The sequence below is a fragment of the Colius striatus genome, chromosome 2, assembly GCF_028858725.1.
Source record: "Colius striatus isolate bColStr4 chromosome 2, bColStr4.1.hap1, whole genome shotgun sequence".
Classification (NCBI taxonomy): Eukaryota; Metazoa; Chordata; class Aves; order Coliiformes; family Coliidae; genus Colius; species Colius striatus.
In genome coordinates, this window is record NC_084760.1 from 65,325,380 (window position 1) to 65,338,478 (window position 13,099).

The 13,099-nt window shown below is 45.6% G+C and overlaps 1 protein-coding gene across 3 annotated transcripts in view; it reads left to right on the top strand.

Moving 5' to 3' along the window:
• ACSS1 (acyl-CoA synthetase short chain family member 1) overlaps positions 1-13,099 on the top strand; it is a 44,245-nt gene that overhangs the window by 25,832 nt on the left and 5,314 nt on the right. The window contains exons 9-15 of one of the 3 annotated variants that reach the window (XR_009818244.1): positions 841-953; positions 1,730-1,856; positions 3,890-4,017; positions 5,368-5,431; positions 6,352-6,470; positions 8,104-8,444; positions 11,858-12,947. Coding sequence is in view for 1 of the 3 variants with exons in the window: in XM_061990868.1 (XP_061846852.1) it covers positions 841-953; positions 1,730-1,856; positions 3,890-4,017; positions 5,368-5,431; positions 6,352-6,470; positions 8,104-8,277 (725 nt within the window). In the remaining 2 variants the exon portion in view is untranslated. Of the gene's footprint in view, positions 1-840; positions 954-1,729; positions 1,857-3,889; positions 4,018-5,367; positions 5,432-6,351; positions 6,471-8,103; positions 11,674-11,857; positions 12,948-13,099 lie in introns of those variants that run through there. The other 2 variants (XR_009818245.1, XM_061990868.1) reach the window with 2 other exon arrangements.

Genomic DNA, 13,099 nt, shown 5'->3' on the forward strand with positions numbered 1-13,099 from the left:
ACATCTCAGCAAAGCAGATAGAGGAATGCACTCTCCAAGTGGCAGAACATACCTTTATTTGTAGAGCTGTATTTTTAAAAGCCTCATGCTCTTTTGGTTTTGTTTCTCTCTTTTGTTTCTGAATTAGTTTTAGAACAGCAAAGACCTGATTAAAGTGGGAATATGATTTAATGTTAATCCCAGCAGGAATAAGAAAGGATGATTAAAAGGTTCCATTTTAAATAGAAGATGAGCCCAACCTACCTTTAAGGGGTGGGTTAAACTCATACTCTGTAATAACAGTAATTCAGATTCCTGAAGTGCTTTTCATGCTAACCTTAGACAGCTGTAAAAGGAACACAAGGAGATAAATCCCCTGACATGTTTATAGTTTCCCTGTAAAATCACTTCTGGGGTAGGCAATGGTGCTGGTGCTAGAGGGACCTGCAAGGTTGTAAGTATGTGTTAGAGGTGCCTGTATTTTACTGCTGGGTGATAGCTAGGGGAAGGTTTGTCTGGCTTTAAGGCCAGATGTAAGGAACAAGGCGTATGGACTGATTCAATGGGGCCTTCACTGTGTCTGCAGCACTCCACTGCTACAAGATCCCCTCTAAACAGAATAGGTCTTGATGGTGTCATCCTGGTTTCCCATTTGGTTTTCTATGTTTAAGCCTCTCTTGTATTCACAAAGACCTTTTGGCTTATCAGGTCCATGCTGCTTTCAGATGGCTGTGCTACTTGGGGCTGAGTAATTCCTTCTCAGTGGGTTTCATGTTATGTAGCTTCAGTATTGTCTTCTTTAACAAAGAAGAGCTGGCATTTGCTTTCATCCATTTACTTTGTTTTTCATTATTCTTCCAGAAACCGGTGGCATCTGCATTGCCCCACGGCCTTCAGAGGAGAAAGCTGAGATCGTCCCGGCTATGGCTATGAGACCTTTCTTTGGGATTGTGCCTGTGCTGATGGACGAGAATGTGAGTTGAGGCTGTGCTGGGTGCCCAGAAGAGAAGCTGGTGTTTGTTTGTGCCTTAATCACCTTTCTGACGGGATTTGGAGGGATGTTTTTTCTTCCGTTGAAGTGGTAGAATACAGGAGCAATTTATGTGTCTGGCGTATCTCAAATATCTGTACATATTGCCAACAGGGCATTGGAAGCTTCTGCACATCTCTAGAGGAGCATTTGCATTTTCAGCACCATTTTTGTAGCCTTATGCTGCTTCTGGTTAAGTGCTGCTGCCTCCATTTATGAGAAAAGTCAGAAGTTACACAACTCTTAATAACTAGGGAGCTGAACAGCTCGAGCAGTGCATGCAACATCCAGTGACGTGGCAAGACTGGAGCAGCCAATGAGACTGGTGGAGCTTTCCAAGGGAGATGTAAGGCATGAGGCCCTGCAACTGTGTGTGTCTTTGAGAAAACTAATGCTGATCTGTGAGGCAGTGCTCCCCATCTGTGCTCCAGTGCTCTGTTGAACAGTAAAGCATGTAGTTTCCTCCATGTACAGTTTGGTAATTCTATAATTCTATGAAAGTGGAAGGCAGGAATCCAGACATTTCTCTACTAGCCTCATCCCAGGCATCCTCTGACTGCTTGGCACATCATTGCTGGCATTGCCCTCCAGAGAGTCATAGGTCCTCCCCTGGCAGTCTGCAGCAAGCAACAGGGTGACTCTTGCCAAATCGATGACACAGAAGCACTTACTATTCTGACTTCATTCACCTGATCATCCTTCCTATGCTTGAACCTGCAGGGAAAGGTAATAGAGGGCAACGATGTGTCTGGTGCACTCTGCATTGCCCAGCCATGGCCTGGCATGGCAAGAACAATCTATGGAGATCACCAGCGATATGTTGATGCCTATTTCAAAGCCTACCCAGGTAAGGAAAATACCAAGGGAAGGCAGTTTGCACTGCAGTATAAGCCCAGTGAATATTTTCAGCAGCACCTGTGGTATTTCCATCCCAGACAGATCTTGGTTGCCTGGAGTTTTGTTTCAGGTGTTGCACGCATGCACTAATGGTCTTAGATAGGATTGACTTTTCTGCCTGTCAGAAGGGAATATATTTTTTAGAAAACTTTAATACTCAAACTTTAAAGTCCAATTACCTTTTTTTTGGAGCCATTTGTGTCTCACTCGGAAACAGGCATATTGGATGGGAAAGCACCTTCTGCATCACTGCATCTCACCCTTGCTGGAGCTGTTTTATGTTACATCCTTCCTTTTTAAAACATTGTCAAGTTGTGTCTGGCAACTAATTAGAAGTGGCAGGGTAACATTTCTTTGTTGGAAGACCACTGTCTTCACTCAGAGGAGCAGCACTACAAAGTAGACAAGAATTAGAGAGACCATCCTGCAAATTGTACAGAACGGATTGGAAAATAAGAATAGGAAACTTGTCAAAGAAATGGAACGAGCTGGTAGTCTCGTATTACTCACTACAAGTTCACATCTGAAATCTTGTTGATGTTTAGTTGATAGTAGTTTAATTGATTTGGAAGGGCAGAAAGGCATGACTGAAAGTCCATGAATTGGCCAATAATGAGTCCTGGCAAGAAGCACCTCCAGATTTCCCAGCACCATCTGCCTCCTCTTACTCAGAAGTGCCACAGGAACAATTCACATGGCTTTGATGAAGAGCCAACACAATCTGTGTCACTGAATATGTCCTCAGTGACATGAGATTCCTGGACCCACTGTGTATTTTTCAGTTTTCATCAAATGCTCTAGATCTCCCAGACACCATGCTTGTCATGGGGCTTTTTTTCAGTTAATCTGTTAGCAGTTTTCCTGCCATGCTCATATGCTGGAGAGGAACTGTGATCTGGGATCTGAATCTTTATTAGCCAGGAGGGAAAATGGCTTTTCATCTGTCCTAGGGTAAGTGATTAAAAACATTGGCAGTGTTCCCACAAACAAAATGTGATAGAACTGCTCCTTTTCAGCTGACCAGCTGTAGTTCTCCATGAGTGCTGAAGTGTAGCTAGCACTGTAACTGAGTTTGACCAATAGCCCATGGCATGATGGCAAATGGCATTTGAAGTTACCTTAGTGCTGTATTCACCAGCCCTGAGCATGCAGTTGCTGTGCAGCCGTAGGTGTGTATAGCCTAAGGAGACCCCTTGCTTTTGTCAGTCCAACAAAACCTAACTGTGTGGTGGTGCTGGACTTGGTGTTACTACAGGGATATCAGCCACTGGTTGCTGTTGGTTACCTACCATGATTTTGTCCATCTTGGGAGAGATGTGAGCACTGTTGGTGCTGCTCAGGTGCTTACTGAGAGCCAGCACAGCCCAGACAGAACAGACAAAGGTTGGGAATCGTAGAATAGTAGGGGTTGGAAGGGACCTCTAGAGACCATCCAGCCCTAGCCCCTGCTAAAGCAGGTTCCCCTCCATCAGGTCACACAGGAACGTGTCCTGTTTGGAAACCTCCAGAGAAGGGGACTCCACACCCTCCCTGGGCAGCCTGTGCCAGGGCTTCCTCACCTCAACACCAAAGAAGTTTCTCCTTGTCCTGTCGCTGGAGACTACAGAAAAAAGTGTCACCCCATCCTCCTGACACCCATTCTTTAGGCACTTATAAGTGTTAATGAGGTCCCCCCTCAGTCTCCTCATCTCCAGGCCAAACAGTCCCTGGTCCTGCAGCCTTTCCTCATAAGTAAGATGCCCTAATCACCTTTGTAGCCCTTTGCTGGACTGTCTCTAGAAGTTCTCATGAGCTGGGGATGGCAGAGGGAAATGGGATATGATGTGTGGCAGGTCATGCAGCTGAAGCTCAGGAGGTACTGTGAGCTGCCTAACCCACCCTACCCTGCTCTCTGTCCTAGAGCATAGTCTGTTGTGCCTCAGAGCAAAAAGCAGCGGGCTGGCACCCTTCCTGCTGCTGACCACCCACATGTCTTTGCTGTAGGTTACTACTTCACCGGGGATGGTGCTTACAGGACCAAGAAAGGCTATTACCAGATAACGGGGCGCATGGATGATGTCATTAACGTCAGTGGACACAGGCTGGGAACGGCAGAGATAGAAGATGCAATGGTAAGTTCCAGGCAGGCAAAGGTCTCTTAGCAGTCCCTGTCCCTGTGGGGCAGGGCAGACCTTTCAAAGCAACTTTATGAATGTAAACAAGCACAGGGACTCTTGCCTTCAAAGCACTGCCTCTGCACACACACAGCTTGATGCATAACATGTAGCAATGTGCAAAAGGAAACAGCTTGTTCCTTCCACTCTGCCAACACCTAACCTCTGTTTCCCAAATCTGTGGTTCTTGCTCGTCTGAAGTAGCTGAGTATGCCTGAGAATTCAGCAGGGTTAAATATGAAGCAACCTTGATTCATGTCAGCTGCAAAGCTAGCCTATCATTCTTAGAGAAAATAATATTAGCTCAGGGAATTGAAAACAAAAAGTTCTCACAGCATTTATCTTCAAAGCTTGACCTGAATGTTTATTTCTGTATTATGTGCCTTGCCTGCAGATGGCACTTAAATGTGATGCTTGATAAACCTGAACTGTGTTCACATGGCACACAGGATCCTCTCTGAGTTATATTTTTTGTCTATGGGTTTCTGACTGTAGATACAGGAACCAGTTCCCCTCTCACTTTATGTATGTATAGCTGCAGATATATTTATATGCTTAGCTTGCCCTGTGATGTTTTCTTTCATATTTTAATCTAATTGAAGATTGCATGATCCAGTCCTTGGTGTGAGATGTAGATATGCAATTTCTTCTGGTCTGTACACCCGAATTGTCTTCTTACTGCAGAAGAATGTTAAATTGAACTCTGAAGTGTGACAGAACAAAGCACTGTTGTGTAGCATAATAATGCAAATACGCAAAATAGCCCTTCCCCCTTCTGGGAAGACGAGGAAGCCTGGTTTTTCCCTGCCTTCTGGTGTGCTTTAGGCACTTAGAAATACCAGTCAAATGTGAACTGTGATGTTGGCAGCTTCAGTTTTGCTCTGCTGGCAACTGTTCTCTGTGGCGCAGAGCAATGCAGGACTGATTTTGCATGTGATTTGGCCATGGCCAGTCACCACCCAGGCCTGTAGACGTGCACACACAAGAGCACAAAGAGAAAGCAGGTTTCCAGCTGGTGCAAATTCAGCTGGATGTGCAGTGTATGCCAGGGTACTTCTTGGTGTGTTTAGATGCGGAGCCAACTCAGTGAGTAAATGCCACTCCCAGAGACATGGCCGTAGCTGCAGCCACCAGCTGACCATGCAGTAGGAAGGCAGCATCCAGTTTTCCTGCTGTGCTTTCAGCAGGGTGTGCCAAGGGGAGGGTGAGATAGGCGAGATGTTTTGTTCCTAGAGCAGCTGGCTCAGGCTCTTCAGGGCTTCAAGCAGTTGTTACGCTCCATGTGTTTTTGTTTCACTTTTTGTGAAGGCTGATCACCCAGAGGTCCCTGAGACAGCTGTGATTGGGTATCCACACAAGATCAAAGGAGAAGGTATGTGAAAAGCAGTGTCCTGACATGACACTTATGTACACTTTCCCTAATTTCTAACCTGGGCTGCATGTTAGGAGGTGCCTAGGGCATGGGAGGGCACATAGCCTTAGTTTGATTGAGCCCCAAGAGGCAAAGAGAGCCATGAAAATAACTGCATCTTCCTGGGCTGGGTGCAAGTGTTATTCCCTAAACTTGTTTTATGTAGTGTTTACCTATGTGACAGAGGTGAACAAAATTTGTGTTGGGCAGATTTTGATCCCAGTGACACTTGGCAATTTATTTTGAGTTGTCATTGTCACTGAGATCTGTCTGGTCCGTAGATGTCTGTCTTGCCATTTGAGTGACCATCCTTGGTCTTGCCAGCCAGGATCTAATACAAGGTGTCGTGGCTTCTCTGGAATGTGTCCAGTTCTGGGGCCCTCAGTTCAGAAAGGACAGGGAGCTGCTGGAGGGAGTTCAGCACAGGGCCACCAAGATGAGGAGGGGGATGGAGCATCTCCCTTACGATGAAAGGCTGAGAGAGCTGGGGCTCTTTAGCTTGGAGGAGACTGAGGGGTGACCTCATAAATGTTTACAAATATGTAAAGGGCAGGTGTCAGGAGGATGGAGCCAGGCTGTTCTCAGTGATGTCCAATGATAGGACAAGGGGCAAGCTGGAACACAAGAGGTTCCAAAGAACTACAAGGAAGAATCTTTTCCGTGTTCAGGTGAGGGAGCACTGGAACAGGCTGCCCAGATGGGTTGTGGAAGTCTCCTTCTCTGGGGACATTCCAAACCCACCTGGATGAGTCCCTGTGTGACCTACTGTAGGTGGTCCTGCTCTGGCAAGGGGATTGGTCTGGATGATATCTCGAGGTCCCTTCCAACCCTTAAGATTCTGTGATTCTGTGATTCTATGATTCTGCTCATTTGTCTTCCAGGTGCCTTTGCTTTCATAGTGCTAAAGGAACAGACAGCTCATATAGACCGTGTCAAAGAAGAGCTCAAAACCATAGTGGCTTCCAAGATAGCGAAATATGCAGTGCCTGACCACATTTTGGTGAGTGGGAGACTGTAAGGGGTGCCAGGAGCAGGGATAGCTCACTGAGAAAAGCTCACCTGCCTGCCTGGAGTGCTGCTGTTGTCCCTCTCTGGCCGGATAAAGCAGCACTAGCATTAGCTGAGGTAGGGGAGGGCATGTGCAGTGGTCTACATCTGCTCCCTCCCCATGCGTGCAGATCAGCAGAGGGGTGACCAGAGAGTCAGTGGGATATTACAGCAGCTTCAGCTTGCAGAGCACCTCCTCTGTGGGGCTGTTACAGAGCTTGAGAGCTGCTCCGTTTAGAATCATAGAATCATTTTAGTTAGAAAAGACCTTCAGATCCAACCACTAACCTCACACTGCTGAGCACACCACTAAACCATGTCCCTCAGCTACACAGCTTTTCAATATCTCTAGGGATGGGGACTCCATCACCTCCCTGTGCAGCGTGGGCCAATGGTTAACGGCCTTGTCAGTGAAAAAGTTCTTCCTAATGTCCAATCTAAACCTCCTCTGGTGCAACTTGAGCTTATTTCCTCTTGTCTTATCACTTGTTACTTGGAAGAAGAGATGGATTCCCACCTCTGTACAACCCCCTTGCAGGTAGTTACAGAGAGTGTTCATGTCTCCCCTCAGCCTCTTCTTCTCCAGGCTAAACATCCCCAGCCCCCTCAGCTGCTCCTCATCAGACTTGTACTCCAGACCCTTCCCTGGCTTCGTTGCCTGTCTCTGGACATGCTCCGGTACCTCAATGTCTTTCTTGTAGTAGGCCAAGTGCTGAACAACCCTTTAAATGGGTTGCACAGAGAGCATTGAGAACACTGTGCTTGGCAAGAGCTTTGGCAGAGGGGACCTCCAGGCCCACCCTGTGCCTCAAGACGTGCTCAATGTCCCCATTTACCATGCAGCAATGTTACTGCTCCATGCAGCTCCAGAACTTGCAGGTTTGCAAGGAAACACCTCCTATTTCCCTGTGTTTGTGGTGAGTGATCTTGCAGAGAAGCCCTATAATTCTTTCCTCATGTGTTAGTTAACCCTCTGGAGTTTTGTGCCTGCTCGGCTAATCATGTAGCAAAGTGTGAGACCTGCTAACATCTCTGTTCAGTTCCTGAGAACTCCGTATGAGGCTCAGGTTTATGCTAAAGCCTTTGAGCCTGCTGCTGAGTCCCTTGCCAGAAGTGTAGCCAAGACATTCATCATTCTTCAGGTTATAAAGTCAGGCGTGTATGCTGGCAGATATAATGAGCAGACAGGAGTAATCCCTTGAGTAGGAGACCCTGTAGCTGGTGTGCAGTATTTTGTGCTTTATATTCCTGGCCTACTGTGTCATCGTCAGTACCTGAATTTTCAAGTCTAACTGGCGTCAGTAGTTCATTGAGGACCTGGTTGTCCAAAGAGCTATGTATCCTGCAGCACCCAGCCTGCAGATACACAGCAATGAGTAAGTGGGGAGTGAAGTCCACTTAAATAAGAATAACATTTTTAGCAGAAGGAATGGATGCTAGTGACATTCCTTTTCTTAGATATAAACTAGTGTGCTTAGATATAAACTAGTCTAGTAATTCCCAGAAGCCTCAAAGGAGCTGTGGCCATGAGGTAGTGTACCAGGCTTGGGACAGTTCAGCCAGATGTGTCTTTCCCATCTCTGCAGGTGGTGAAACGTCTTCCTAAAACCCGATCAGGGAAGATCATGAGAAGGCTACTGAGGAAAGTAGTCACTGAACAATCAAGCAACATGGGAGATGTCACTACCCTTGATGATCCGACTGTTGTCAAGGAGATACTGGATGCTTACCAGAAATACAAGGAGAAGAGCTCCTCATAACAGGCCTCTGGAAATGTGGAACGTCTCAAATAACCAGGCAGACAACATAGTTGTCTCTTGGTGTGTTTTCTAAAAACACCGTTCCCTTCTAGGGAGCAAGATTTTACACTCCACAACGTATTTTGAGATGCACAAAGTCAGGAGCAATCTGCAGCTTTGCACAGTCAGTAAGTTTCCTGTCATTGCTTTTAGGGCTGTTGTAGAGCATTGGTGATAGCTCTGATGGAATTTAATACTAGCTGAAGCAAGCTGCAGATGTTAATGTTTCTCATTTTAATGTTACTGTACAGGGATATGTTTTTATACAATACTTTTGCTGTTTTAAAATAGACTTCTTCGATTTTTCCTTCAGCTTGGACATCTGAGTTCAAGCAGCTGTATTTCACTGCAACTGTTGTGCCTTTCCAGCAATAGTGGATATTCCAGTAGATGTTTCATGTATGTTACTAGAGAAATGAGGAGGACATGACTAGTCTGGTAATTCTTTCCTGTGTTTACCTGGTTGTTGTAATACCTCCTTTAACTTTCCACTTAAGGATTCATTTCTACCACTGTATGTCCTGGGACTTGCCAGAGATGGTGAACCTATGTCTCTTCATGCCCCACTTAGGCAACCCAGCACTAGCACTTCCAGCTGCAAATCTGGAAACTCCAAAGCCTACCTACATGTCCTCAATGCATTGCGTGGGAGGGGTCTGGTCCCACATGTTTTTATTCTGCCTTGAGAAACTGAGATCACTACCTGGGCTTTTCAAATAACAGCTCTCTTCTTCATTGCTGATGACAACTGAATCAGTGTTGTCCAGTGTGGTTCAATTCTGCCTGTTAACAATGGGGGTCTACAAGTGGTAGTTCCACGAAGAGGAAGGTAGTGCCTTTTAATGATAGCATTCCAGACCAGCAACCTCAGAACTGCAGGGAACAGTAGCCTTTGTCTTTCATATACTTTCCAAATTGGAACTAACATGTTCAGTGCTTTATTTCTGGACTCGTTTTATCATTAACACATTTTGATTGAAGCGCTTCTTATATTTGTGTTTTTCAGAAGAATTTGTTAGTAGGTCTCCTGTCCTCCTACAGCACTGGAGGTCATGGAAAAGCCTGTAGGTGCTGAACACCACTGCTAAATTTGGTTCAAACTGGCTGAAAGTGGTGGTTGGACAGACCACAGAGCCTGCCAGGAAGGTATAGGGGAGAACTCCAGCTCTCTCCATAGGTGCAAAAACTCAAGGTATATGCCAGTGTAGCATTGCATGGTGCCAATCCTGGAAGTGTATGCCACAGATGCTCAGGCAGAGCTTCTCCATCTTAACCTTCCACAGCCAAGTGAACAGGCTGCCCAGATGGGTTGTGGAGTCTCCTTCTCTGGAGACATTCAGACCCCACCTGGACAAGGTCCTGTGTGACCTACGTGGTCCTGCTCTGTCAGGGGGATTGGAGCAGATTATCTTTCAAAGGTCCCTTCCATCACTTAAGATTCTGTGATTCTTCAACTGCTAACCATCCATTCCAGTACTGTTTCTGGGCTCACTCCATCAAACCTTGCAGTCCTGCCTCTGTCTTTCTTAGGTGATAGTCTGCTTAGTTTCACAGAGCTGTGTAAACCCCTCAGTAATTGGCAGAATCACCAATTTTTGCCCTAGTTTTTCAGAGGTGACTTATTGCTGAATCTAACTGGAGCAGCACTGCCTTTTCCAGCGGGAATGTGTGCTGGAAAGACAATCTGTGCACCTAACTGGGGGGAAAGGCAAGAAAAAAATGGCTAGGTGATGCTGGGGGACTGAGAGAGAAGTGATGAGATGTTTGGCCAGCAGATAATTCTGGTACCAGGGGAAGCAGGCTCCTGGCAGTACAATGTGTTCTCAAAGACAGGCGTGTTATCTTAGATCCCAGAGTTCCTCTGAGTACACTAGCTGCATTCGCTTATTCTTTTTAGAAACATTTCTTTTAAATGTCTCTAGGGACTGGGCAATTCAGTAGGGACTATCAGGCTTCATTAAAATTTTCATCCTTCTCATTGCAATCCATTTTTGCCTAAGGTAAGTAGACACCTCGTGGACTGTGGGAAGTGGAAGATCAGAGGTTTGATCGAGTTGACAGTATGTTTTACCACTATGAGTATGCCACTATGTATATCCTCTATTGGCACTGCAAAGGGAAAAAAAACTAACCACTTCCTTCAGGGATTTTTTTTTCAGCTGGGATTTGAAAAGCCAGGAATTGATGCTTTTGACAGAAAAAAGGAGACTCCCTTCTTTAAACAGGTTGTCTCCACACAGTCTGAAATACAGAGTGGAGGAAGAAGACTTTTGAACAAGATTACACACTTTTACTTTAGTCAAGAAAGCAGGGGTGACCTAGTGGTCACAGACACACGATCTAATTCGTCTGAGCTGTTCCATGAAGACGAGCTGTGTGAGGAGCAATGTGCTTTGGTGCCTTGAGACGTTTGTCTCAATACAATTCCTCTGCTCAGGGACTGAGAGATAGTAAAACCTAATCAATTCACAGCCATGCCAAGTTGCAAACAAGCCTCTTGGTGTGAGCCACAGAAGCCTTACAAGCACTTCTGCTAAAATCATGTTACCAGCATGTGCAGGACTGGAGCACCATATGCCTGACATCCCAGTGCTATGGTGGCCACTCTCTTCCTTGCCCATTGCCTCACCTGAGCTGTGGTCCTTGTGGTGTCCATCTGCTCTGAAGGCTGAATTGAGCATATTCCTTATTCTTTGGATGTCCTGACTGTGAGCACTGGTGTGTGGTGACAGTGCTTTCTGCTCTGCGTGCAGCAGTCTGGCCCATGCTGCCCAGGCTTGGGGGCTCAGGGAGGGCTTCAGCCTGCAGAACTGGCACTGATGTCTATGGTTCTTGACATGCTGGGGAGGAGGCAGCTTGGAAGGACCCCAGGCCTGTAGTCTTAAGAGCTGATCACCCATCAGTGAAAGAGATGATGATAGATGGAGTACTCTACAGTGGCATCATTGGAGGCAACTGCAGAACTGTTGAATTCTTCTAAGCCCTGAGTCACCTGTGGGTTATTTGTCAGATTGCCTTTCTAGCTTTGTTAAGAGACATCTGGAGAGAATTTTACTTGTGGCAGTTTGTTGCAAAGGGCAAATGTGCTTAGTTGTTTTCCCCCGCACTCAGTTTTGCCAGTGACACCTGGTCATGCTGCCTTTTCCCTCACTGGAGATACAGACCATGATTTTCCTAATTTTAGAAAGAGAAAGTCTGTCTTTTTAGAGATGAGGTGTGTGTTGTACAGCCTAATGTTAAGACTTTCATTTGTTTTATTGTAATAATGCTTTAAACACATTCATTGTCCTTGACCAAAACTGGTTTCTTCAATGATCTGTGTATTCATACTTTCATTAAAGGAAGGATCCCTCTCTGTGTGATGGCTTGGCTTTGCATCACGGGGTCTGAGACTTTTTCAGTTCTTTGCACTCGCTTCTGCCACATCCTAATTATTTTAGTCTGCCAGCACTGACCAATTACAGGCTAAGGAGTTTGAGATCAGGATGAACCATCTTGTGCTCCAAATTACTGTTTTGTTTTGCTGATTTTCTCTAAACAGGAACCCAAAGGAAATGAGTTACTGCCAGAAAACTGCCCCTTCGAAACAACTAAAAAACTTAAAGAACTGGCATTTGCAGGTCAGTAAGCTGCCTGTCATGTAAATCCCAGGTCCCAGGCTTTATATTCCTTGTCCTGTGTGATGCATACAGAGAACAATTAATGGGAACAATTAATTAACATTAGTTGATGTGGATGGTTCAGCTACTAATCTCTCTTGTGCACAGTGTAGAAAAAGAGTGAAAATAGGATGTGTTTGGGGAACATGAGAGACAAAATTGTGTAGACAGTGTATAGCTGTCCCAGAGCAGAGCAGATAAGAAATTTGCTTCCAGGTGCCAAGAATTGTTTGTGAGTGCCAGGAACACATCCTTTGCGCAGCACTTTGTCCATTAAGAAGTGAGGAAGATTGTGTTTCATGTGTACCATATAGATAACACTATAGTCATAATGTAGGGATGGAAACTGATCATCCTCATCAGCCACTTTTATTAACCTCCAGCAGCTGCTTCTAGAAAGCTTCCAACTGTATTCTCAGCTCTTGCAACCCTCTGGCAAGTGTATCTGGCAAGCATGGAAAGGGCTAGATAGAAAGGCAGGTGTCTATCTCCTCACTTCATGTTTTGCTACTGCACCTGCCCTGATTTGTTTAGTGATAATTTATTGGTAAAATGGCATCTGTTTCCCAGCTTAACACAATTATATTCAGGGGCTGTCTCTGTGGCCAGTTAAAGCCACTGAAACTGATTTCAGCAGCAAATTTCTGGTTTTACACTAAGTTGGAACAGAAGATTCATTTTCAGCTTGAAAACAATTCTAGGCAGGGTCTTCTTGTCTGGACAATGTCTTCTGTCTGAGTCTAGAGGCACAGCATATTTTTCATGGCAGTGAGCCTAGCCCTGCTTTTTCCTGGATAGGAGGATTTGGAGATGTGACCACCTTTTGGGCTGGACATGGTCACAGCTATACAAAATTGCCAGCCTATATTGGCAAATGATCTGCCACAGCACCTTTTTCGCTCTTGCATCTATTCCTGTCATTGGAGTGTATCTGAACTCGCTGTGTCTGCAGTGACAAAGCTTACTTTGGCTTTGCAGTCTGTTGAGGCTGAAAAGAGTGAAAACCCAGTGTTTTTTTCATTGTCATCCTGCACCTGGCCATGCAGAAGAGTAAAGATTTATTTTTCTACCTGTTGGACCTTGGGGATGCCATTTTACTCCTCTGTGTCTCAGCCCTCAGCATG